Source organism: Pogoniulus pusillus, chromosome Z (assembly GCF_015220805.1).
Source record: "Pogoniulus pusillus isolate bPogPus1 chromosome Z, bPogPus1.pri, whole genome shotgun sequence".
Classification (NCBI taxonomy): Eukaryota; Metazoa; Chordata; class Aves; order Piciformes; family Lybiidae; genus Pogoniulus; species Pogoniulus pusillus.
Genome location: NC_087309.1, coordinates 41,500,693 through 41,527,975, shown reverse-complemented (window position 1 = coordinate 41,527,975; position 27,283 = coordinate 41,500,693). Strand labels below are relative to the sequence as shown.

At 52.1% G+C, this 27,283-nt stretch overlaps 1 protein-coding gene across 1 annotated transcript in view; it reads right to left on the bottom strand.

Moving 5' to 3' along the window:
* ZCCHC7 (zinc finger CCHC-type containing 7) overlaps positions 1 to 26,298 on the bottom strand; it is a 110,644-nt gene extending 84,346 nt beyond the window's left edge. Inside the window, exons 1-4 of the mRNA XM_064140288.1 lie at positions 26,245 to 26,298; positions 25,293 to 25,332; positions 22,960 to 23,057; positions 16,413 to 17,113 (exon numbers count right to left, since the gene is read on the bottom strand). Coding sequence (XP_063996358.1) covers positions 16,413 to 17,091 — 679 coding nt within the window. The 5' untranslated portion in view covers positions 17,092 to 17,113; positions 22,960 to 23,057; positions 25,293 to 25,332; positions 26,245 to 26,298. The remainder of the gene's footprint in view (positions 1 to 16,412; positions 17,114 to 22,959; positions 23,058 to 25,292; positions 25,333 to 26,244) is intronic.
* Positions 26,299 to 27,283: the final 985 nt, after the last annotated feature.

Genomic DNA, 27,283 nt, shown 5'->3' with positions numbered 1-27,283 from the left:
ACTAATGTTTCACCTCTTTTAGGATAAAAAACTCTGAAGTATGGCATATCTGGAGTGGAGCACCAAGGCTGACCACATCCCACCTGGCCTGCCAGACAGCCCTACAGCCCTGCTGCCACCTGGACAAGCTCCAGCATGCAGCAAAGGATCAGATCTTGCTATCATCCAACTGGAGGAAGTTGGATTGAGATTAGACATCACTCAAGAGAAAGATCTTCCCCATGTGGGTGGTGAAGCACTGGAAGACGTTGCCCAGAGAAGCTGTGCAGGCTCCAAGCCTGGAGGTGTTCAAAGCCAGGCTGGATGAGGCCTTGACCAACCGGGGCTACTGGCGGGGGGTTGGAGCTGGATGATCCTTCAGGTCCCTTCCAACCCAATCTATTCTATGTGATTAGGCAGCTCAGTCTAAGACTCATGCTAGAGAAAAGCAGGTCAGGCAGAGCAGCTGCATGAAGTACTTGCTGGGAAGTGGCACTCAGGACAGCAGCAGGAAAAGAGCAGCCTGCTGATGGATGCCGGCAGGAAAGATGCTGCTCGGACAATGCTCATCAGGCTGTTCTTTGCCTGTGCTTCCAGCAGGAGCACCTTGCCAGTGAAATGCAACCACACCAAGACAGCACATTTACATTCACAGGCTCACAGAACTGTCTGGTGGGGAAAGCCCTCCAGGCTCACTGAGTCCACCCACTGACCCAGCGCCACAATGGCCACCAAACCATATCCCCAGGTGTCACAGAATCAACCAGTTTGGAAGAGACTTCCAAGGTCCAGTCCAACCTATTACCCAGCTCTATCCAGTCAACTAGATCATGGCACTGAGTGCCTCATCCAGGCTTGAACACCTCCAGGGATGGTGACTCCACCACCTGCCTGAGCAGTGTCATGGCCATACTTTTCTTGAACACCTCCGCCACCTCCCTGTGCAGCTTGTTCCAGTCCCTCACCTCTCTGGCAGCACAGAAAATTGTTCCTTATGGCCAACCTAAGCCTCTCCTGGCACAATTTCAGGCCATATTCTCTCCTTCTATCACCTGAGACTAGGCAGAAAAACACAACCCTCACCTGACTGCAGCCTCCTCTCAGGCTGCTGGAGAGAGCAATGAGGCCTCCTCTCAGCCTCCTCTTCTCCACCCTAAACACCCCCAGCTCCCTCAGCTGCTCCTGCCCAGCCCTCTTCTCCAGACCCTTAATTTGCTACAGGAGGAAGCAGAGAATTTACAGATTAGGGAAATCAGTGTCCTTCTACCACCAGTGAGCATTTCCTGCCACACCACACAACCCTGAGCTCTGCTGGAGGCAGCCGTGGCTTGGGCAGGGAGAATGGTAATGCACAGCCCTCTGCTTCACCAGACCTGGCCCTGTCTCACCATCTTCCATGCTCTGGAGCACAGCCCTCTCCAACCTTGGTGCTGCACCAAAAAAAAACATGAAAAAAACAAATTCCTCCACTGCAGGGATTTCAGAAATTCAGTCCTTTTTCAGCTGCCAAAATCACTTGCACCAAAAACAGTGAGCTGGTAACTAATGCTTGTTCTAAAAACCGCAGTGCTGGTGCTCCTGTCTTCAACAGAACACTCTCTCTATTTTTGTTTGCTTGTTTGTTTCCAACTTAGAGGTGTTTTTAAGATTGTGTATTTTAGGGACTCTCTTGCTCTTAAAAAAAAAAACAAAACCACACACACACGAAACCCCAAACAAACAAAAAAAAAAAAAAGGAGTTAAAAGACAAAACCAGATTTCTCTATTTTTTTTTTTTTGCTGGGTGAAGAAAACTGTTTAAATGAAAGCAGTCTTATTATTTTGTAAATTCAACTCATCTGTTTCTTTCTACTGCATCAAAGTGGGGTTCAGGGCAGAAGGACAGCTGAGCTTACCAGTGCTGGCATTTTATTAGCAGTTCTCAGCAGTAACAACTTACCCAAACGGTGACATTTTTTAGGGTTTTCATAGAATCACAGAATCATAGAATTTGAATTTCAAATACAGCTGATGTGAGTCTCTCACAGGCAACCCCCATCCAACGTATCAGTGTCATCAGAAACACCAGAGGTGCATAAATGTCAGGGATCTGCTGTAAACAAAAACAGAGGCACGAGCCTCATGTGCGGAGCTGAAGTGCACACAGGTAGCAGAAACTGTTTCAGGGAAGGGCAGGAGCAAAATCTGTCCTTCGGTCCTGCGTTTGTGCTTTCTGTAAACACTGCATAAATTGCTCTGTTAAACAGGCACCACAGGGAATTAAAACAGAAAAAGGCATCCAGAAACCTCAGTGTTAAGAAGCCAGTAGGTAAGGTGGTCTTTCTGGTGGGCTGTTGGATGAACCATTCCCCTCCTTTTTCCTGAGGTCTCTTTTGCTCTACTCCCTCCTCAGTTTTACAAAGAAAAAAAAAAACTGACCTGACCTCCTGAATTTATAACCAGTTCTTCAGCCAGGGATGGCTTCATTCTTACTGCCCCAGGCCACCGTGGGGGGTTTCCTCCTTTCCCTGAGGTGCGGTACCCGGGACTGCAGTGCCACAAGGAAGGAGCAATCACGGTGATTTTAATTACTGTGATAACACCTAAAACCAGCAAAAGCTTTGCTGCTGCATTTGTTACACTATTTACCAAACACCCTAGAAAAGAGAGGACTCACTGTGGTTTTTAAACACAAAAACCTGCATGCCACTACTGACAGCAAAGGTAGAAAATTGTGCTGGTTGTCTCCCAGTCTGAGCAATGTAGGATGCCTGCACGACATGGCTGGCTGTGGACATTTAGCACTGTCCCTCCTCACTGTTTTGATTAACCCAGCTGTGTTCAACCCTGGACAGCAGCACATCTGTGCTCTGATCATCTGCCCCCAGTTTTGCTCTCCGAGTCACGCTAACATTGGCCAACAGCTAAAACCCAGAGTGCTGGGAGTCTCACACTGTGCTTTTGATTGTCCTTAGTGTCCTTTTGATTTTTCTTCTGTTCCACTCTGATTTTTCTAAGTGTTCTAAAGAGAGTTGTGTCCTGGGTGGCACTGCATTTTGTTAATAAACTTAAAAGTTAGAAAATTAGTTAAAATTTTAGAGAGGAGACTAAACAGAGCTTCCTGACTGTTTAAATGTGTTCATTTGGGCCAGGAATGCCCTTCTCAGTCTTGTATTCACCCTGCAATCTATTGATGTGAGCAGTGATTTTCATGCTCTCCTCAGTGGTAGCAAGCTAGTTAAAATAAAACAGCGAACAGAGATGCCAATCCAGCCACCCGTTTCTGATGCCACAGAACAGACCCTTCAGATTTGGTCTGACTGATGTCTCAACACCGAGGGGCCGCTGCGGTCATCAGGAGGAGACGGAGGAAAGCAGACACCGGGTGACTGTAGCACACTGATCCTTGCCTGACTCCCCTCTTAATTTACAGTGGCACCCCCAAAGTTAAAGCCAACACTAAGAGCTAAGGGGGACTGCCAAGGATGGCTTGCTGGCACAGGTTCACCTTAGAAACACAGACCCCAGCACACTGCACCACTGCTGCTAGTGGGACCACCCGGGGCTTCTGATACCTGTGCTGCACTGGTGCCAGGAAGGAACCGAGGCAACTCCTGCAACTTCCACAGCAAGTACACTGAGGTTTTACTGTGTGCTCCATGATGCTGGCACAGGCACTGCTGGCATGGCTGCCCACTCTGCTGGTGCTCAGGCAAGCTGCAAGAGAGTTACGCCAGAACTGGAAGTTGCTCCTGCAACTGTGCCATGCCTGAGCTACTGACCAGGGAGTCTGATGTCTATTGATCTTACAGGTCTTTTCCAACAAAAGCCATTCTGTGAGTCTATCATTCCTTTTTAAGAATTAAATGGTGACAAGCATACCTTCAATAATATATGTGTGTATATATATATATACACACACACACACATATATATATATGAAATAAAAAATAATCTTACAAAAGATAGAAATCTGTCTGCAAAGTGGGTCCCAAAGTATTAAGCCCATGTGGGTATCCCTGCCCATGGCGGGGACGTTGGAGTGGATGATGTCTGTTGTCCCTTCCAACCTGAGCCATTCTGTGACATCTGTCTGCTGGTGTCAGCTGTGAACTGGAATGGCGACAGAGCACTGACTGAGAAATGGTCTGGTCTGCTTAAGATACAGAGATCAAATACTGGCCAAATTAAGAAGAAAAGCTGCAATGAAGTCATCTTGGGTAACCAACACATTTTCAGCTTCTTCCAAAACACTGTAAACAAAGCAAAGCCACCAAAACTTCCATGTGGGGAAGGACTCAGCTCCCAAGGAGCCTGCTTGCTCCTCCTTCCAAGTCCTACCCAGTTTTAGCTTTACAAAGAAACTGAAAAGGAGTCCAGTTAAAAGAAGAAGACGACTCTGAAGGTGCATTCTCTGTTGGAATGAACACGAGAGAGTAAAAAAATAACAACTGAGCAGGATGAAAACTAGCTAAACACATCAGACACAACTTAAACTCCATTCCAGCCTCAGCATCACTATCCTATTTACAAGTCACTCCAATTCCCGGGTAGTCCTGTGAACAGCCTCAGATGCAGGTGATTTGCTGCGTGCTGATTGCTGTCCACGCTGTGACAGTGCAGGTGGTGAGCAGAGAACTGCCAGGGCTATGCCTGCTTTTATCTCCCTACTCAATGCTGAGACAACGCCGGTAGAAAGCAGCTGCGGCTGCCCTCTCCCATTTTCACACAGCAGTGTTTCACTGCCTCAGTTCCTCCTGAGCATCCCAGTGCACTGGAGAACGATTTTCAGAGCCACAATTCCATAAAAAGGAAAACATTTTTCAGCTTTTGTCCTTCAGAGGCTGTGTGTGTGTGTGCCACCGAAGACACTGCAACACGGCCACACGTCACGACCCTGTCCTTGGTGTTCAAAACCAGGCTGGGCTAAGGAGGGCGAGAGCTATCAGTGACCAGGACCTCAGCGAACGGCAAGCTGAGTAAAACGAATGTTACAGGTTTACTGTTGAACTGGTCTCTTTCCGACCACTCCCAGGAAGGAGTAATTTTGAATGTAAACCACAAGAACTTGGGTTCAGAACGGCCCAGGTCGCTTCCACCCCAGAAGCCGTAAAAGCGAACAGCGGACTAAGGCTCGCTGGGGTCCCAGGAACAACTCCACACGAACACCACCGAGCAGTGAAAAAGGCGGCGCAAGGAGAGGAGACCCCCGCGGTGAGCGGTCACTTGTGGCTGCGCACACCCGGCCGGCACGCAGCCCGCTGACCACCGGGCACGAAGACACGGGGCTGGCTCTCCGCCACCCCTGCCCAGCCGGGCCGCGGGGACAGCGCGGCCGCCCCTGCTCTTGACTCCGGCAGCTGCCGGCTGCCGTCTCGGCAGACACCACTGCGCTGTCGGGGACTCCCCCCAAGCACCCACAGCCCACCGACGGGCGACACTGTCGCCGCCGCCGGCACCCGGCAGAGCCGGGGGCGGCCATCCGGCAGCTCCGGGGACCGCGAGGAGTAGAGCCGGGGCCGAAAGACAGGGGCCGGCAGCGGCCCCGCAGGAGCTTCCCCTCTCAGAGCCGCTGCCGGCTCCGGGGAGCGGCGACGGGAGGCTGCCGGCGGGGCGGCCGGCGCTGGCAGCGGCTTCTCACGGGCTACCTCGGGGGAGGGGGCGGAGGGTTCCCGTCGGGAGAGCGCTGCCCCTCTGCCCGGTTACGCTTCCGCAGCCTGCTTGAAGGAAGCCAAACGAAGGCAGCGGGTCCCGGTCGGGCGCCGGCGTCTCACCGCTGCCGGTGCTTAAGAAACGGCAGGGCAAGGCGGCGGCTACCTGTTCGATGCTGCTGCTCGGGGAGAACAAACACAAACACCAAGCGCCTACGGGAGTCCGGCTGCCAGGCTCCGCAACCTCTTAAACATTTCCTATCTGGAGAGCCTGAAGTTGCTACAAGATTTTCGTTAACGTAAGGGCACGCTGGAAATTAGAAACCCAGTCACTGCCACCTTAAAACACATCGGCCAGCAGATACGCTTCAGAAAGGGCCACTCTGCCTTCTCCCCCGAGCCACAAAATCCTCATGCCTGGCAGGGGGTGCTCTGCCCTGGGCATACAGCTGCAAGCTGCCCTTCCGAGGGCTGGAGCTGGGCTTTGAGAGGCAGCCTCCTCTCTGCCGCTTCAAAATCTGCATTCAAAACGTGGTGAGAAAGCCCAGCTAGCTCACTCGGCGTAACTTCTAGGAAGTATCAAAAGTGCTGTGAAGTGACCCAAAAGCTGTTTGCCCCCCACAGAGCAAGCCTCACGGCATGGTGCTGTGCTGCAGCTTGTCCCATCCCGGTAACCGTCACAGGCTGGAGATGTGCCCGTTCTGGAGCACCAGGGAAACCACCGCTGGCAGCTGGAGACTTATCCCACTTTACAGAGAAAGCTGTGTGCCAGGTGACACTGTAGGTGTCACTTACACACATGTCCCTGTGCCCACATCCGCCTACGGTAGCCCTGCACCCAGGGTGTCGGGGGCAGGGGAGGTCCCGGGCTGTCCACTACTAAAGTTGTAAAGGTAGAAGAGGGTTCCCTGCTGGGTGGCTTACCTTCAGGCCGTGCCAAGGGTGCTACTGCCCAGCCTCGACACAGCCAGAGGCATCGCGGGGCTCTGACACACGGAGACCTGCGCTGCCTGTGCCGTGCCGGGGCAAGGAGAGCTCTGCTGTTCCACCATGCACAGAGGGTTTCAAAAAGAGGCCGAAAAAAGCATCTGGCAGCCTCCCCCTCTCCCTCCCCCTCTGGTTGTTGGGGTTTTAAAGGAGTTGATGGAGGAAGATTTATCAAGGACTGAGGGTAGCCGGCCAAGACCTTGCTGGTGCTGGGGACTGAGGACGAGCACGGCAGAACCACCCGCACACAGCACAACCACACAGAACAGAGCACTCTGCCCACCTCCAGAAAAGAGCTGTTTTTTAACCAAACCCTGCTCTCTCCAGCAGGCCTCCTCCATCACTCTGAGTGTGCTCCCCTCACCTGGCACTTCAACAGTGACCAAACGGAAAAAGCTGCACCACCACTCTACAAACCTGACAGCAAAGGAACCCACAGAATTAGCAGCAAACTGGTGACCCAATACACCTTGTCCCCTGACTGCAGCTCTGCACTGCATGGGCAATGGCTCCACAGCTCTGAAAGGGAAGCCACATATAAGGAGAAGTCAATCTGAAGAGACAAAGCTTCTATTTTCTTATTACCTCACTGCCATGATTTCTTTGGGTGCACTCAGGATACTTGACACTGTTGCATACAGTGCAAACCCAGAGACATTACCAGCAGCACTAGAGGAAAACCAGACAAGCATCACCACCGTGGAGAGAGAGCAGAGGCTGAGCCTCACAGGCAGGACACCTTCCTGGCACTCAAAATTTACGTATATTAAAAATAAACAAACAAAACCAGACACCAAAGCAACCCAAAAAACACAACACAAAAAAACCCTCAAACCTTAAAGCTAAATTCCCCAACTACAAAAATGGTGATGCTGAGGGAAAGTGCCTCAGCTAACAAGGAGCCCACATCAGAGGGGCTTGGTGATAGTTTGCTCATACCATTGACTGTGAGATCCTCAGGGTCACCCTTACCACCCACCTCCTGAGGGCAACAAATGCCTGCCAACTCACCAGCACCATGGGCTGACAGGGGCCTGCTAGCTGCCAGGCCCAAGGGACATGGGCACAGAGAGCTGACTGGAAGAGCCAGAGCTTGGTGAGCACTAGGCAGCCAAAACCTCCCTCATCCGAGCTTCTCTGGAGATTTAAGGAGTTGGTTTGCTTTACAGATGGAGACAAGGGAACAAACAATGGAGGCAATCAGAGATCAGAGGCTGCCCTCAGCCTGGAAGGTGCCAGGCAGCAGCTGCAGGCTGGCAGCAGTGTGAGGTGGGCACAGGTGCACAGCTGGTCTGTGCCTGTGGGCACTGCACCTGGAAGAGCTGCTGGGGGAGCATGGTTGCGTGAAAGGCAGTGACAAGCGGGGTGCAGGACTTGCCAACAAGAGCACTGAAATGTCACCTGTGTGGAGTATCAGCATCAAGACAACCACTGCCACTACTCCAGGGCTGGCAGCCTGTGCTCCACACGCTGTGCGCGGGCACCTCTACATGCACAGACAGTCCAAGCATCCACTGGTGTGTCTCCTTCAGGTTGAAAACAGAACAGAGCTGCCCAGCACCAGCTGTCACAAGATGAGTGGCACAGTCCCAGTTTGCTGTGTTCTGCAGTCAGACACCGACAACATTCCCAGCCTGTTGCAGGTGTGCCCATTTTGACAACACCACTCAGGCCTTGGGCAGCTCAGAGCTCTGCAGCAGATCCTGTCCCTGCTAGGAGGAGAAGCAGCAGCTTTTCACAGCTAAAAGGCTCCAGTTTCTCCAGAAGCATGCCAGCCTAAGGGCTCACCAAATGAGGTGGGTGGCTTCCTTCTGCATTCCTCCACATGCCAGTTTTGCCCAGAGCTGCACAGCACAAACTCACTTGCACTATGTGCTACAATATGCAGCAGGATGGGTAACAGAGCAGCAGAGTGCCATTGTACTCCTCCTGCCAGGCCTTCTCTGGACTTCTGCTTTAAAATTCATTAATATAAACTTCTCCTGTGCTTAATCTACACACATATCTGCATGATTTATGCCCTGCTCAAACTTCCTCTTTTTAAACCCTCAAGTCCTTTGTCTTCAGTATATTCTCTATTGCATTTTTTAATTAAAAAGAAAAAAAATAAATAAAAAAAGAAGAAGAAATCTTGGAACTTCCCTTTCAGAAGGATTAAATCAATTTCCCCATCAGGGTTCAAACATTCCAATTGCAATATGGGAAAGTTGTTCCCCACCTGTAAGAAACCCAAAGAAATAGGGACAAGGAAGAAAGATCAAACTGATGACAGAAGTGGGAAAAAAAAAAACCAACCCTCCCCTTGTAACAATCAACAGAACAGCAAAACACAAAAAAGAAGTGGAAAAGTCACCCAGAATATATGACCATGTAAGCATGGGCACTCTTGCAGAAAACCTAGTCAGCAATCCAAAGCCATGGGAAATTTAAATGAGAGCCAGGGTCCACAATAGCAGGGAAATCTGCACAGATAAAAGGGCTGCTCAGGTTGCAGGTACAGCTTGGCCCAGATCTCCTCAGACTCGCAGAGGAACTTTATTAGTTTTATTAATTTTTTTTCTGAAATAATCAAGAGATTCGAGTGTATCCACGTTACACAGTAAAGAAGATTAAGTGTGGGTTGTTTTTTTCCTTTAATCAAAATATCCATATGCATGTGCTGCATCTTCCAACTGGTAGGTGGATTCCCAGTGCTTATTACGGCTCCGGGGCGCGTTCTCCGCAGTAACTCATGCACAAAGCGCTCCCTACTATAGCTGAGCAACGCCAGGGCTTGGGCAGGCACCAGCCAGCAGAAAGTGCCCTGCATGGCAGGCAGCCTAGGCACGGCTTTGAGGGCAGCGCGCTGGCACAGGCACACAAACGTACCTCAGTGACATCACCCTACTCTGCACGGCCACGCTGCTTGTTTGTCCTTCTGACTGGGGTGGGTCGGGGTGGAGGATGAACATGCAGCACTCAGCCCTGCTCACTCGGAGACATGGGCATGGCTCCAGTGTGGGCAGAAGGACCAAGGAGCTCGGCCTCCCACCCTCCTCTGGAAGCCTGTCCATCTCCAAGCTCCCCAGCAGGTGACAGTCAGCCGGGTCCCACAGCACCCAGTGGAGGCTGTTTCCACACAAACATCCTTTTTACAGCCTTTCCTGCCTGATTTTTCAGCCCCTCCAGTTGTCCAGCGCAGCCCCAGGTGGCACAGCAGCTTCGTGGGGGGCTGAAGCCACCCCTTTAAAGAGGACAGAGTAAACATGAGCATCTCTGCAGCCTCCCCAGCCTCAGCATCGAGAAGAAGCTGCACTCCGTGCGCCAGAGCTGCCAGCAGCCGCAGCTGCCACGCAGCCGCAAGCACACAAACGTTTGGGTTTGGCTTGTGGCATGGCAATCTGACCTTGAGCTGTGCCCGGCAGTCCTGATGCTCTTCAGAAAACAAGCATGTGCCATTAGGTATGGATATTAATATTTTACCTGACTCATTTCCACCAAGAAATCCTTTCTTTGCTATTGAAAGTAAATTCTGCAATTCCACAGTTTGGGCATCCAAAGCACATGGGGAAAGTGTGGCTCTTCAAACCGTTTTTCTGCAGCCCAAGAAAACATTTTCTTGGGTAGATGCTTTTTGTGGAAAAATCTCAAGTTGATGCTACAGATACCAAGACTCTAGACCAAAAATGTACTGTATTGTACAGAAGTGCTGCTCAAGACTCGCTGTCAGGAGAAAGGGCAAAGCAAAGCACAGCTTGGGCAATTTCTGTCACTTTAAAAACAAGCTCAACACCTTTTTCCCTGATTAAAAATACGTTGAGGGGTCTGAGTAACAGTACAGAGGGGAAAAAAAAAAAAAGATGAGGTCAGATTTTTTTTAACAGCTTCTGCCGGTGCCACACAATTAAGAGAGAAGTCACAGGTCGAGGAGAAGCCGCTCAAAACACACCGGTAGTTAACAAAGGGACATGGCTGAGTGAGACAGAAGAGTCCTCTAATTTATCAGACAATTTATCAAACAACGAGAGTCACAGGACCACAGCTCTAAGTAAAGTAAAAACAACAACCTATTATTTAGAAGGTATTTACAGGTAGCCACTGCTGCCAAACAGCCAACTCCTACCTGCATTACAATTTAGGGAAGAGGTTTAAAATGCTTTGATTTTATTTTATTTTTAAAGAACACGTTTTGGACATTGTGTTGGGTTTTTTTTTTTCATGGTTTCATTCACTAAGGGTCAATTTTTTTTTCCTCTTCTTTTTTCCTTTTTTCCTCTTTTCGCCTTTCATTTTACAGATCTACTTTTATTGTGGTTTCTTTGAATGATAAACTCGACTTAAGCAAGGCTAAACCTGCACCAGAAAGGCATCTAATGCTGGAAAACAATCTGGAAATGGATGCTGAAAACGAAAGCTGGGAAGAAAGAAAACCCTGCTCTGGTAATGCCAGCCTGCACTTCATGTTCACTCTTTGTTTTGGCACAAGGCAGTTTTCGAGGACAGCTACAGCAAAAGCTGACATAAAATCCCATGCCCCAAGTGAAGTGACTTGCCCCTTTTATGTTGGCTTCCTGTCACAGCCACTGCCACCTGAGAAGATTAAACCCCCCCCTGTTTTTACCAAATTCCAGCAGTCAGTCTGTTAGGAAACACAGGAATTATCTCCTCTGCTTGGATAGCTGGGATGACAAAAGGGACTGAAAAACACCTAATGCCCCGGGAGCCTCGGCGGGGCTTGCTCTTCATCCGTCTGAGGGCACCGGCAGAGCCAAACCCACACCAAAGGCAGCTCCCGTGCCGTGCTGGGACAGCAGCGCTGGGACAGAACTTCAGCGCTAGCTCCGTGTCACCCCCGGAGCAGAAGCTCTTTGTGCCCACGACAGAGCGTGCTACAGCGAAACGGGCACTGCGCGGCTCCCTGGCAGGGGGCTGCTGCTCCGCAGGGCAGGGTCCTCGGGTCCCCCGAGCAGCAGCTGTGCCCGGCAGCACGCCGGGGAATGGCTCAGACCTTCTCAGGCCATGTCACTGTCTGCAGAAATCACCTAAACCTGGACCCATCTGCGGGGGAGCTCAGCGGGGACGGACCCTGCAGAGCAGAGCCGCGGTAGGACTCCAGCTCAGAGGCTTGGCTGGAGCAGGCAGCGCCCAGCGGTGGTTGCCGCTCCTGAGCGCAACTTCTGGTGCCAGAAGGAGGATCCTACAAAAGCTTCACCGCTGCCTTAATCCAAAAACAAAGGCTCAGAGCGGCCCCACTGCTGGGGGGAGCCCGGCGCAACACCTCCGCGCTGCGCCGCAGAGCCGCCGCAGCTAGGCACGGGCGCTGCGCCCCGCAGCCCTGCCAGGGGCTCCCGGGGAGGCACCCGCTGGGCACGGCCTAAAGGAGAAGGAGATGATAAAATGTTTTCTGTTCCCCTTAGCGGCCGGACACCAGCGCTGCAGCTTTCCAGCCTGCCTTTCTAAAGCCAAGAGGGAAAACAACGCAGAGATTAGGATTGCGGCTACACGTGGGAGAGGAAATAGGTTAAAAAGAAGCTTTTAATGAAGGGATGGATGAAAGATTTCCAGCTACTGGAGATTATGTCCTTATCTCACATGCTCTTGTTGCACCAACGGAAGAAATGAGTGGGAGGAGAGAACCCTCCTTGGAAGATCTGGAAACTCTCTGACACTGAAGCTGTGGGGAGACCTGAAAGGAGGCTGCAGTGAGATGGGGTTGGTCTCTTCTCCCGAGTCTCAGGTGATAGGAGAGTAAATTACCTGAAACGTGCCAGGGGAGGTTGAGGTTGACCATGAGGAACAATTTCTGTGCTGCAAGAGTGGTCAGAGATTGGAAGAGAGTGGTCAGGGAGGTGGTACAATCCCCATCCCTGCAGGTGTTTCAGAAAGGTGTGGCCATGGCCCTTGGGGCCATGGTTTAGTGGTCATGGCAGGGTTGGGTTGATGGCTGTACTGGATGATCTCAGAGGGCTTTTCCAACCCAAACCATTCTGTGATTCTAAGATTCTATGACTTGGGGCTAGAGCTCCTTTCTCAAGGCAAAGGAACACCTCTTCCTGCCCCAGCAGACAGGGTGGCTGAAGCTGGAAGGCTAAATGATGGTAAGGCTCTCTGTGCACTGGAGGAACCAGACAAGTGTCCTTTGTTTATAGAGAATGTTAAAACTAACAATGCTGTCAGACAAGTGCAGAGCAGGCAAGATGCAGGAGTTAAGAATAATGAGATCTGCCCAGTTCCTGGAGTTGTTTCTGACCCCAGTGGAACCTCAGCACCTCTCCTTCAAGGACTGGGACATGAAAAGAGACTCATCAAGACAACTGCCTGCTCTCAGAGTTACAGAGCTGCTCACATCTCAGTTCCCTTCATAACAGGAGGCGAACTGAACATTGGCATTGTCACAGGAGGTCTCACAGAATGGCTCAGGTGGGAAGCAACTTCAGAGATCATCTCCTTCAACCTCCCCACCATGGCCAGGGACACCTTACAACTAGACTTAGCTGCTCAAGGTCTTTAACACCCCCAGGGAGGAAGCCAAGACCTGGAGGTGGTGGTTGGCAGTCACTGAACATGAGCTGGCAGTGCCCAAGTGGCCAGGAAAGGCAATGGCATCCTGGCCTGGGTTGGAAACCGGGTGGCCAGCAGGGACAGGCAGGGTATCATCCCCCTGTGCTCCGCACAGGGGAGGTGAGACCTCAAGTGCTGTGTTCAGCTTTGGGTCCCCTCACTGCAGGAAGGACACTGAGGGGCTGGAGCATGTCCAGAGGAGGGCAGTGAGGCTGCAGAAGGGCCTGGAGCACCTGGGCTACAAGGAGGGGCCACGGCTGAGGGAGCTGGGAGCATTCAGGCTGGAAAAAAAGGAGGCTGACAGGAGACCTCATTGCTCTCTACAGCTCCCTGAAGGGAGACTGGAGCAAGGAGGGGGCAGCTTCTGCTCCTTGGTGGCAATCAACAGGAACAGAGGAAATGGTTCCAAGCTGCACCAGGCGAGGCTCAGGCTGGATGCTAGGAGATACTTCTGCACGTGTCCTCAAACACTGGCACAGGCTGCCCAGGGCAGTGCTGGAGTCACTGTCCTTGGGAGTGTTCAAGCAGCATGGACCTCGTGCTTAGGGATGTGGTTCAGTGTTGACCCTAAACTAGATGGAAGGTTGGACTGGACAAGCTTGGAGGTGTCTCCTAACAGGATGTTCTCTGTGATTCTGTGCATGGTGCACACTGGCTGCCAGGTGGCCATGTCTGCCTGGCACATGTTCCCCATGTCCCACAGCTCCAGGCTGCTGCTGGCGAATTGCTTCTGACATTGGGCAAGGCACAAGAAGAGGAGGTTCTGACACAGCCTTGAGAGCAGCCATCAGAGGAGTTCTGTTTGTAAGCCTCTTGGCTTTCATCTGAGCAGCTCAGATGTGTGCAGGACCCACGTTAAGGAAGTGATTTCAGGCCTGCACAGTGTGACAGCTTCTCACAGCACAGAGCCCCACTTGGAGCAGGGCTGCTTGCTGTCAGCATCCACAGATGTGCATGAGCAAGAAACATCACTACAGCACACGCCGTCAGCTGGCAGCGCTGTCCTGTAGGCACCTGCTGTACTAAGAGCCTCCTGTAGCACTGGCAGCAAGCACACAGAGGGAAGACGCGGACAGATTTTCATCTCCACCTTGCAAGGGTAAGCACTGAGTGCCTTGCCTTGGGTGGAGCTCCAGCAGTCACTCCCAGCAGTTAATTACAGGATGTTTCCCAAAGTGTGTCTATCTCATTCTGAAACACCCTGCAAGCCTCCAGCACTCTTTAAATATCTCCCTGCCATTCGGGCTTTTCTGGCACTCTTTTGTGCTACCACACACAGAGCAAGTGAAGAACAGCAACCCGACTCCAGGCCAGCTGCCTGATACAGGTGACAGTGCCCAGGAAATGCGTTAACTGCACCACTCTTAGAGCTGTCTCCACACAGCACTCCTCACAAACAACCTTTGCTCTCCAGGAGGCAGAGTCATGTAAACAAAGGGCAGGCTCATCATCTCTGTTTTCGGAGAGCAGCACAGGAAAACAGAAAACACCTAAATGGTGGAGCTGGGTGATCTTCCAACCTAAACCACTCTAGCCCCCTTCCACGGGCAGGGACACCTCTCCTCCCACCAGATCAGGGTGCTCAAGGCCATGTCCAAATGGAGTGACTTTACGATAGCTTTTAGAAACAGCATTTTGAGTGGTTTATGAGGAGATAGAAGCACAGGAATTCTAAACACAGTGTGGCTATCTGGGGTCTGCCATGGCACTGCACATGCTCCCAGAACCACTCTTCTGGCACTGCAGTGGGAGCAGGGAAAGCTGTTTAGCAGTGGACTGTGAACAGCTATGCAAAAACATACACAAGAAAAGCCTTAAGCAAAAAGATTATTCAGCATCTATGGGCAAGAAATGAATGTTTTGCCAGGAAGAGCTCCTCAGCTTTCCCCTCTCACCCAGCTCAGGAGCAGCATGTCAACAGCAGCACCCCGAGGGAAGCTGCTGGTGTCAGCATGCAGAACACTGCACTCCCATGAACCCCAGACCACCCCAGCTACAGCTGCACAAAGTGACGTTATAGTGGGCATCTTTGTAAGGGAAAGAAGAAAAGGCCACCTTGCAGAGCCCCCACAGTGCTGCAGCTGGTCTGGGGAGCCTTGCCATAGAGCAGCTTCTCTCTCAGCAGCCTCTCTCCAGCTCTCAGAGGATGGTGTTTCTGGGCATCATCTTTGTGCTTCAGGAAGCCATGGGCAAGCAAAGCATGTAAGCCTAGCACCTGACACTATTTGGTTGCTGGTGACAAAGTGTCTGTCACACACTTGGTCACTACAGAGATGTGTGAGGTCTGTGGCACTAACCAGCACATTGACAAACCTTGTGCCCCGCAGTACAAGTGTGTTCTGAGCAGAGCAAGAATGTTCTGAGCCAGCTGTTGCAGGCTTGGCAGCTGGGAACCTCTGCAATGCAAAACCCACACAAGTAGTTACAGACAGCTTTCGACTGCAGTGCCAGGCTCCTGCAGGAATGGCAGCGGGCCCTGTTCAGGAAGGGGAATGAGCTCAGGAGGGATTCCCTCCCTTCCTCACCTTCTGTTATCACAGCTCATCCCTTCTCTCTGAGTTGTCCCCCCTCTGGTCTAGCCCACAGTGAAGGGGCAACGAACCAAGGCTGGCAGGCAGCAGGGCAGAAGCCTCAGCACCCCAGGAGAAGAATGACACTGCCTCCTGGGCTTGGAGCACCGAGCACTCTCCTACACTGCAGCTCTGTTGCTAGGCAGTCCACACCTCTGATTTGAGGTCTTCAGTCTTCAAACTGTATTTGTTCTCTACATAGTTTGCTGTTGTTCCCTCTTTGTTACAGCCCCACACCCTTTCCTCCCTGAAACTTATTAGATCATCTTAGGAACACAGAACAGGAAAGCTGGGAAGTTCACAGCATGCACCACTCTGATGTAGCCTCTAAGTTTCTAGCAGCAAACCCACTGTGTTTTCAGAGCTGGCACCCCTGAAGTGATGGCATGGAGAGAGCACAGATACCTGTCTGCCCCCCGTCCGCACAGCTGTGCACCCATCCCCACATCCCCCAGTCTGCCCCCCGTCCGCACAGCTGTGCACCCATCCCCACATCCCCCTGTCTGCCCCCAGTCAGCACAGCTGTGCACCCATCCCCACATCCCCCTGTCTGCCTCCAGTCAGCACAGCTGTGCACCCATCACCACATCCCCCTGCCTGCTTTCTCTTCACACCCTGTTTTCCAAGAACTGACATCAGCATCATTGCAGACAAACCCTGCCCCGGCCCCCGCCCCAAACAAAGAAGTGACTAAAGAAGAACCAACCTTGGCTGACAGGAGTGGCACAGCCCTCAAGGTTTAATATGATGTCTTCATCCTTGTCATCAGCACCAGCTCCCAGCAGCATCCAGCTCTCGATGTGCTCACTTTCAGACACCAAGCTCTCCTCCTCTGAGCTGTCTATCACCAACACATCTTGGATGGCAGAAGCTCCAGCAGGACGCACCGGGCTCAGCTGTCTGCTGAGGTCTTTCCTTTTCTTTGAAACATCTGATCCAGCGACACCCCAGGGGCTGTACCCTGCAGCCTCCATGTGAGTTGGGGTGGAAGTTGCTGGATGGGCACGTATTTTATCTTGAGCTAGAGGCCTTCTGGGCTGCTTTGCTTTGCTTACGTAAATGCTGTCTTCCTCTGGGCCATCAGACAAGACAATGACATCAGGGCTATCTGGAGTCTGAGTAGCACAGCTGGTGGTCTTGGTGGCCTTCTCATCTTTGTAGCATTGCTCATCTGGAGCTGGATGGCAACCCCTGAGCCCTGCAGTGCTTTCTTCCTCGTCACTTCCCTGCATACTGGCTTCTCCGAGGTTCTGGGAGTAGTGGATCTGGCTGTAGAGATGAAATTCCACCTCACTGTCAACACTCTGCTCACTGGATGACTCCTCGTGGTAGAGTTCATCTTCATACTCCTCAGGATCCTTGATGCTCTCATGATCAAAAAACATTTTGGGAGCAAATCGTCCCTCTCTGGGAAGAAAGAAAAGGTTGCATCAGGATGGTTCTCAATGTGCCTCAAACCCTCTTCCAAAGGATACTTTTTGAACTCTCAGAAGCTGCTCAGTTTAGTCACAGAGCTCTCCCTGCAGAAGATGAAACTAAGCAGACCCAACAGCTACAGGAGCTGATGTTCAAACCCTAGGAGCAAGCTTCTTAGGGTGCATCTGCCCTTGCCCCAGCTGCTGACTGCCCTCACCTTTGGCTTCTGAGCACTGCTTTTGCCATCACTCAGCTTCCACAGCTCCTCTCTGTCCTAGCTTCAAAGCAGGGCTCTTGCATAGACTGAGAGCCAGATGAGTAGGTCTGAATCCTAATTTTGATTGCTTACCCCCAAGCAGTGTTAATTCTGGGTATTTTCACCTCATTTTCCTAAGCTAGCTCTGAAGAAGAGGAGGACATTCAGAGAGAAGTAACTAGCAGCCCATCTACACCTGGTTTTCAGAGCTACTCCAGTTTGCCCTTCAGAATTTAAGACTGTAGTGAGAAGTGCTAGGGCATGACACAATACAGAAGCACTCAGCAGTCCCTGCACAAGCTCAGGTGCACAGGTACTATAAAAAGAGAACAGTGAAGGCAGCACACGAGTCTGAAGCCCTCATGCAAGCTAGCAGCTCACACTGCCCTGTCAGGACTTAGCTACAGTGCCACGAAAATGCAGCCATGACCCTCTTAGAGCTGAGGAACCTACAGCTGCAAAGCATGCCTGCCCTACCCAGTGCTAGCTGTGGCATCTCTGCTGAGACCAGTTCAGCAATGACTGTCTGCAGCCTTCCATGGCCTTCTTGCTGCATCCAGGGCTAAAGTCCCACTTACACTTCCCATCACGTTGTTTGAGGGTTCAGAATTCCCAACTGCATTAAAAACCTCCATTGAGTTTAAAGGTGCCCAAGGCCAGGTTGGATGAGGCCTTGGGCACCCAAGCCTAGTTGAGAGGTGCCCCTGCCCATGGTAAGGAGGTTAGAGCAGATCTCTGAGGTCCCTTCCAACCTGAGCCACTCTGTGGCCTTGTTAAACACAGATTAAACAACTATATTTTCATGATGTGATTAAACAATCCTATTTCTACAGAATGACACTAAACAAACACAATTCTGTCAGTGTCAGGATTTATGTTTTAGGAGAATTTTTGTGGCTGGAGCCTTTCATCAAACCTTTATCAATGAAGACTCATGCAGGTGTTATTTGATGCTTGCCATCATAGAACAGAGTTAGCAAGTGCTTATGCTGTACCTTCCCTGCATATATTAAATGTATATTAAACATACTAATATTTAAAAACATATATAAGTTTATATATTTATATGTTTATTTTATGTATATAGGTTTATACAATAATATATATGTTTACATATTTTTTATACTGCCATGGAAGTAGAGACTAAGGATGATCAGGTTGAGTCCCTGTGGGTGAGAATTAAGGGGAAGGCCAACCAGGAAGAAGAGGTTGATTTATTATTCTTTAAGCAGCTGGAGGCTGTCTCAAGATCATCTGCCTTTGTTCTTGTGGACAACTTTAACCTGACAGACATCTGCTGAGAGTTTAACACTGCAGAGAAGAAGCAGTCTAGAAGGTACCTAGAGTGTGTGGAAGACAACTTCCTATCCCAGCTGTTACATGAGCCTACCAGGGGGGCAGCCCTGCTTGACCTGCTGCTCACAAATAGAGAGGGGCTGGTAGGGGATGTGGTGGTTGGAGGCTGCCTGGGGTCCAGTGACCATGAAATTAGAGAGTTTTCAATACATGGAGAAACCAGGAGGGGCATTAACAGAACCTCCACACTGGACTTCTGAAGGGCAGACTTGGGCCTATTTAAGGAACTAACTCAGAAAGTTCCTTGGGAAACAGCCCTTAGAAACAAAGGGGTCCAGGAAGGTTGGACCTGCTTCAAGAAAGAACTCCTGAAGGCACAGGAGCAGCTGTGCCATTGAGCTGGAAGATGAGCCGACAAGGGAGGCAGCCAGACTGGATGGGCAGGGAGCTGCTGAAGGAATTAAAGATTAAAAAGAGAGTGTATCACCTTTGGAAAAGAGGGGAGGTGTCCCAGGAAGAGTTCAAGGATGCTGCTAGGTCTTGTAGGAAAAAACCGAGAGAGGCAAAAGCCCATTTAGAGCTGAGGCTGCCACTGCTGTGAAGGAGAATAAAAATGTTTCTGTAAGTACATTAATGGCAAGAGAAGGGCCAAGGACAACCTCCAGTCCTTATCAGATAGAGAGAGGAACATAGTGACAAAGGATGAGGAAAAGGCAGAGGTGCTTAACACCTTCTTTGCCTCAATCTTCACTAGTGGGACAGGTTGTCTCCAGGACAGCTGGACTCCTGAAGTGGTGGATGGAGTCAGGGACCAGGACAGTCCCCCTCTAATCCATGAGGAAGAAGTAAGGGATCTGCTGCGTCATTTGGATCCTCACAAGTCCATGGAACCAGATGGGATCCATTCTAGGGTGCTAAGAGAGCTGGCAGCTGAGCTGGCCAAGCCACTCTCCATCATTTACCAACAATCCTGGTTCACTGGAGAGGTTCCTGAAGACTGGAAGCTGCCAATGGGCCAGAAGGAGGGCCAGAAGGAGTAACCAGGAAATTCCAGACCTGTCATCCTGACCTCAGTGCCAGGCAAGGTGATGGAACAGGTCATCCCGAGTGCCATTACAAAGCACCTACAGGATGGCCAAGGGATCAGGCCCAGCCAGCATGGGTTTAGGAAGGGCAGGTCCTGCCTCACCAACCTGATCTCCTTTCATGATCAGGTTACCTGCCTGGTGAACATGGGGCAGGCTGTGATGTAGTCTACCTGGACTTCAGAAAAGCCTTTGACACTGTCTGCCACAAGAAGCTCCTGGCCAAGCTGGCAGCTTGTGGCTTGCACAAATTCACTCTGATATGGGTCAAGAACTGGCTGGAAGGCCAGGGCCAGAGAGTGGTGGTGAATGGTGCCACATCCAGTTGGCAGCTGTCACTAGTGGTGTGCCCCAAGGATCAGTGCTGGGCCCAGTCCTGGTCAATATCTTTATTGATGATCTAGATGAGGGGATTGAGTCCAGCATCAGTAAGTTTGCAGATGACACCAAGCTAGGAGCAGGTGTTGATCTGTTGGAAGGTAGGAGAGCCCTGCAGAGGGACCTGGACAGGCTGGATGGGTGGGCAGAGGCCAGTGGGATGAGATTTAACAAGGCCAAGTGCAGGGTTCTGCACTTTGGCCACAACAACCCCAAGCAGTGCTGCAGGCTGGGGACTGAGTGGCTGGAGAGCAGCCAGGAAGAAAGGGACCTGGGGGTGCTGGTGGATAGTAGCTGAAGATGAGCCAGCAGTGTGCCCAGGTGGCCAAGAGAGCCAATGGCATCCTGGCCTGCATCAGGAAGAGTGTGGCCAGCAGGACAAGGGAGGTTATTCTGCCCTGTACTCAGCACTGGTCAGACCACACCTTGAGTACTGTGTCCAGTTCTGGGCCCCTCAATTCAAGAGAGGTGTTGAGGTGCTGGAAGGTGTGCAGAGAAGGGCAACAAGGCTTGTCAGGAGCCTGGAACACAAACCCTATGAGGAGAGGCTGAGGGAGCTGGGGGTGTTTAGCCTGGAGAGGAGGAGGCTCAGGGCTGACCTCATTGCTGTCTACAACTACCTGAAGGGAGGCTGTAGCCAGGTGAGGGTTGGTCTCTTCTCCCAGGCAAGCAGCAACAGAACAAGGGGACACAGTCTCAAGTCGTGCTGGGGGAGGTCTAGGCTGGATGTTAGGAGGAAGCTGTTGGCAGAGAGAGTGATTGGCATTGGAATGAGCTGCCCAGGGAGGTGGTGGAGTCGCCATCCCTGGAGGTGTTGAAGAAAAGTCTGGATGAGGCACTTAGTGCCATGGTCTGGTTGATTGGACAGGGTTAGGTGCAAGGTTGGACTGGATGATCTTGGAGGTCTCTTCAAACCTGGTTGATTCTATGATTGTAATATATTAAAACCTATATTTAAAATCTTCCCCACAAAAGAGGGAGGGTTGTTGTTCAAAGTACCCAAAAAGAGGGTATTTCCTCATCTTTGACTGGTAAAGCTCAAAAGAAGATAAAAATTAAAGCAGAAAAGCTCAGTGACATCATTCCAAGTTGTTTCAGGCATGGAACAGGCTGCCCAGGGACGTGGTGGAGTTCCTATCCCTGCAGGTGGTCCAGAAATGTGTGGACATGGCCCCTGGGGTCATGTGTTTTAGTGGCCATGGTGGCGCTGGGTTGATGGCTAAACTGGATGAGCTTAAAGGTCTCTCCCAACCAAAACAATTCCCAGATTCTGAATAGCAGGTTTCCATGGAATCTGATATGATCCCTGCTCAAGTACTCATCAGTACTGCTCTTGGTGATTGGACAGAGTGCCCCCTCAGCACGTTTGCTTTGCAAGGGATGTGGCACTGAGAGCAGTGGGTGATTTCTGTTTCTGCAATCCCTATATTTAAAGGAACAAAAGCCTCCTCTTGTGACTGCTGTCCCCACCCTGTAAGAGTCCTGCCCTGGCTGTGAGAGATTTGACCTCCCTTGTATTACTCCTATCCCAGAAGTCAAACTGAAGAGGAAAAAAAATCACTTTTCCCACAAAAAATAAAGCAAACACAGACAAACCCTGAGCAAAACAGCAAAACAACACAGTGCTTGCTGGCAGTCCACAGTCTGCCTGCTTAGGCTTGCAGCAGGCCAGCATTCATCATTCAGCCTGACTCAAAAAGTCATTTCGGTCACTATCAGCTCATTATCAGATCACACCCAAAGACCATTAGACCCCTACTCAGCCACCCAAGTGCTCAGCTTCATCTCCTGATACACTCAGTATCTAACCTACAAAACAGTCCTAAACTCATAGTAGAGGTGATAAAACCTGTTCTAAAAGCCCTCCTGCCCTGGCGATGGTAACGTCGTGCATGCTTTGATACCTGCCAACAAAGACTTTTGCTTAGCAGCACACAGCAGGGCAGCAAGGAGCCGAGTATAAGATGTATATATCTGAGTCTGCTGTACTCGGCCTCTCCCATACATGCTCTGAGGTGAATATAACACCTGCTGTGCCAAGTGAGATACAAGAGAGTCAGAACTTGGTGATTGTGGACAATAAACCCATTTGTCACCAGTACTTAGTGTTGGATGCCAGAGGCAGGAAGAACAGACAGAACACTGGACACCTGGACAGCAGCACCCGGCAGGCCAAATGCAGTATCACCACCTGAACCTTTCTCTGTTTTATGTGAGGTCAGCATCCTGAAGAGGTCTAAGCTTGCTCCTACCCACAGGGTGAGAACGCAAGCAGAGAGAGTTCCACTCAAGCACATTTAGAGGATCAGTCATGGGTAAGGGGAAAAGAGGCTTTCAGCAGTGCAGGAGATAGAATGATCCCCCAGAAGCACAGGCAGCTTCAGTGATACCCAGAAAGCCAACTCATCTCTGCCACTCTTTGCTCCTCATTCTATCACACACTGGATAAATGACCCCAAGTACATGGCCAGGGCTGAGAACATGCAGCTCAACTCTGCAGCTGGGCCATCAGTGCCACACAGCACCTATGGCCAGGGCTGAGAACATGTGAGGCAAGTGGTGGAGGCACCGTCCCTGGGGGTCTTCAAGAAAAGACTGGATGAGGCACTTAGTGCCATGGCCTAGTTGACTGGATAGGGCTGGGTGCTAGGTTGGCCTGGATGATCTTGGAGGTCTCTTCCAACCTGGTTGATTCTATGATTCTATGATTCTAAAAACTCTGCTGCTGGGCCGTGAGGGCCCAACAGCACCCGAGAACCTGACCCACGGACATATCGTCACAAAGACAAGAGCAGGAGGAGGTAGCCTGGCACTAAACTTACCTCAGTCTGTGCTTCCCAGAAGCTCAAGTCAATCGAAGGCTCTTCCCTCTCCTCTCAGGTCCATACAGATGAAGAGCTCTTCCTCCTGTGCCAGGCGTCTAAGGAAGAACAAACACCTCCTATCAGCAGCTAGAATTTCTCTGTTTCACCCAGACAAAGGCTTTTCACACTTCGAGGAACACCCATGCCAGTTTCTTGGCATCACAGCAGGCAGCAGCACTGGCTCCAGGAGAGCGGGGGGAACTGACACTGCAGCACCGTGCCGGTACCAGCACTCACACTGATAAAGGCAGAAGGACAGGGCTGTCACTCACATTTCCTTCCACCAGTGGAAGGTCTGACTCTGGGCACAGACTCTGACAGAGACATCCCCTGTGTCTGGGTGTGAAGGCCACCAGAGACACGGCAGTCCTGCTTTGGTAGGCACCACTGTATCAGTACACACCAGACCTTGGACCCAGCCTGCCTTCACTTTTAGGAAAAACACAAATCTCAGACTCTAGGCCACAGCAAAACCCTTTCCCTCCAAGAGGAACACCAACACTGCCTGAGGCCAGAGCGCAGCTTCCTTCAGAAATACCTGTCCCCGGCTACCCCTGGGTAGGAACAGCTCAGGTGATGGGGTGCTGGTGTTCAGTCACAGCTGATGGAAACTCCTGGAGCCATTTCTGAGCACAACTCCATGTCTCTAGAGTTAAGGGCAGGAGATCATTTCCCCACCTCCCTTACAAAGGCTGATTGCCAGCACTTCTCACCTGCTCCCCCTACCCGATCAAGCGGCAGGAACTGCCTTGAGGGGAGGGCAGGTGGGGGACAGGGCACAAACAGGTTAACTCCCAACACCTAAAGCAGCTGCTTCTCTCAAAGGTCGGAGCAGGGTGGGGTGCTGAGGTGTCAGATCAGTGCCGATGGGACCTTGCCTAAGCCCAGTCTTTCCTGGGCTGCCCCTCCTTCCCTCTGCAGAGCTTCATTACTCCTACTGCTCTTCTTCAACTGCAGAATCTGTCAGAGCTAACACTGTCACCTTATCTCTCCTTCCTCTTGCCACGGAAGCCTTCTGCTTCACTTCAGATACTGAGATTTCATAAGAAATTGTCCTTTTGCATCCTTTGCAAGCAAGACTGTTCAGGCAGCTATGCCATTCCCATCACAACCCATCACTGACTTCCTGGAATGTCCCTCTTTGCCCTGATTGCTGTAGTAATGTGAAAGGTAACACTTCACGAGAAGCTACGCTGGAACTGCAGCAACAAACGTGGGGTGTTGTGTCTCAGGAGGTGAAGACAAGACAGAGCTGTCCTCAGACTCACTGCTGCAGGCAGCAACAAGAAGAAAACCAGAGGTCCGTGAAGAAGTTCCCAACAGCTTCCTAAAGCCAGAACTATCTACCAGAGCAGAGGGACAGACACCAGGAGGGATGGAGACACCAAAAGATGTCACAGCTGGGTGCAGAGCAGGCTTCTGCTTTCCCATCTGCTCATGGCTGTGGCACAAGAGCTGCCCTGTGCTTCAGGCTGCTGAGATACTGCAGGGGTACAACTAGTGTGGAATTGGGGGGAGCCTAAATGCTCAAGGGCAGCTAAATCTACCAGTCTGGATGCTGCAGCTGCTGTTGTGCCCTGAGTCAGGAGCAGAGTACCTCCACTCTGTGAGAGAAGCCATCCAGATCACTGTTGTGAAGCCCAGCACCAATCTGAAAACCCTGCCTGTGTTCTTGCTGCCTTGTGAAAGTAGGGAAATGTCAAATTTGAACATATTTCTCTAAAAAAAGGCATCATTTCCTATTTCTTATCAGAGGCCAGTGTAGGGAGAGGCTACGTGTTCATCCACGTTGTGTTTCTGGACCAGAGGTAGCACAGAGTATGATTCTGGTAACTAGTCTGCAACTCAACACAAGAAAGAAACTACTTTTGTTTGCTACCCATGGCAAGGCCTGCAGCTATCAGCCCACTGGAGTCACTCCCCACATGGCTGTGGTCAGTCTGGGGCAGAAGGGCCCTCACATGTAATGATGTCACCAGGCACATTTCAGAGCTTACACCCTCTCAGCTTTCTCGAGGCAAACCCTGCCAACTGCACACGACAGCATCACCTCCGGTTCCAGCGGCAGCACCTTCAAGCTGATCTCATGGTGGCATCTGGCACCAGCTCTTTTAGGCTGAGCTTTGTCACACCTTCCCTGCAGGGGGAACTGGCCTGGCTCAGTGCTCAGGTGTCAAACTCATGTGGCTTTGTGCTGGAGAAAATGCTGCTGCTCCCTGCTCTTTGGAGTGCAGTGTGAAGGACAGAAGCTTTGGAGAAGATGTCAATGTTTGTTTAGTGACAAGCTGTACCTTCAGAAGATGATGGGAATAACTCCTCCACACTCAAACCCTGGAAAACAAAACATTCCAAGTTTATTTCAAGCTTTTTGGAATAGCTTTTTGCTATTTGTAGTATTTTTCAGGGCTGCTTTTAAGAGAAGCTGCAAAAACATCCTCGGAGGGATTGCTTTGCTGCTCCCCCGGGCTCAGGCTGCGTTTGGCCTGCTGCCCCGAGCACCTGGAGCAGCGAGGCGGAGGAAAGGAGCCGTTCACGGGCGGACCGCTGAGGTCGTGCGCGGCAGGCACCGCTCCTCACGGCCTCTCAGAGAGCCCTGAACCTTTGCGGAGCCAGAACCCGAGCCCAGGCACAGCAGCGGCAGCAGCGGCGCCGAACCGCCAAGAGTGCTGGGTTGCACGGCTCGGCTCCGGCCTGGGGCACGCCGCAGAAGACTGCATGGGCACGCTGCCGGGGGCTCGCAGAACTCTTCGATGGCAGAAGGGCTGCGAGTTCAGGGTGCCTGGCACGGTCAGCGATGCACCGCTGCAGCGGGCAAGGTCCGGCCGTCGGTAACGGCAGGGCGGGCCAGCAGGCTCGGCCGCCCCGCTCTCGGAGACCCATCCGGGAGGAAGGGGCTGAGCCAGCGGAAGGAGGCAAGCCGGGCCGCAGGGGCAGGCCGCATCGGGACGGGCACGGGGCAGGGACCGCTGTGGGCACGGCGTGGGTAGGGTATGGGCAGGCGAGGCGAGGCTCGGCAGCAGAGCGGCCTTCACGGGGACTCCTATGGTCCCAGGGCTCCGCGGGCGCCGTACAGGCGCTGGGACAGCCCCGGGGCGCACGGGGCGGACCGTGAGGGAGCGGTGCCCGCAGCGGAGGGGAGCTGGCGGGCCGCCCTGCCGGCGGGGGCACCGCCAGGGGCCAGGGCGGGCGAAGGGGTCGGGACGGGGACCGGGCGGGAGATGCCAGCGCCGCTCGCGTACTCACTGCCGCCCGCAGCGGGACCGCCAAACCGGAAGTGGCGCCGCACGCCCCGCCCCGCCGCCGCGTGCTTCCGGGCCGCTGCTGCCGTCACGCGGCCGCGTGGCGCCCCGCCCCGCCCCCCCGCGTGCCCCGCCCCGCCCCTCGCCCCGCCCCTCGAGGGAGGCCGGGCAGGGGGCGGGGCTCGTGAGCCGCGCGCATGGCCGATGGGGGCGGGGCTTGGCCTGGGGCGGTGGCCACGGGAACGGGGAGGTGCGAGCGGGAACGGGGCGCGGTGAACGGGATGGGGAGCGGGAATGGGGACCGGGAACACAGCTGGTGCTAGGAACGGGAAAAGGCAACTGACGCCAGGAATGGAATAGGGAAGGGGAACGGAAACAGGAATGAGATCGAGAATGGGGAAGAGGAATGGGAACAGGGAGCAGGAACGGGAATTAGAACGGGGAATACAAACGAGAATGGAAATGGAAGCAGGAATGGAAAATGGGAACAGGGAGCAGGAGTAGGGAACATGGAGCAGACGCAGGGAACAGGAATGGAAAATTAAATGGGAACAGGGGATGGGAATGGGGATTGTGAACAGGAATGTAAATGGGGAATTGGAATGGGAAATGGAAATGGGATTGAGAATGGCAAAGGAGAACAGGAACAGGGAGCAGGAATGGGAAAGGAGAACAGGAGTGGGAACCAAAATGGGGAGCAAGAATGAGACAGGGAGTCGAAACAAGGAACAGAATGGGGAATGCGAATGGGGGAAGGGAGTGGGAATGAATGGGAGGAGGAACAGGGATTGGGAGCAGGGAATAGGAATGTCAAACAGGAGCCAGGAGCAGGAACAGGGAACATGATTTGGAACAGAGAGTGGGAACCAACAGGGAGATGGAATGGGGGATGATAATAGAAATGGGAGCAGGGAGCAAGAACAGGAATGGGGATTGGAATGGGAATGGAGAGCAGGAGTAGGGAACAGGGAGTGGGAATGAGAATAGGATTAAATGGGGCAGGCATGAACCAAGATCAGGGCAGGAATGCATCGATATGGGGC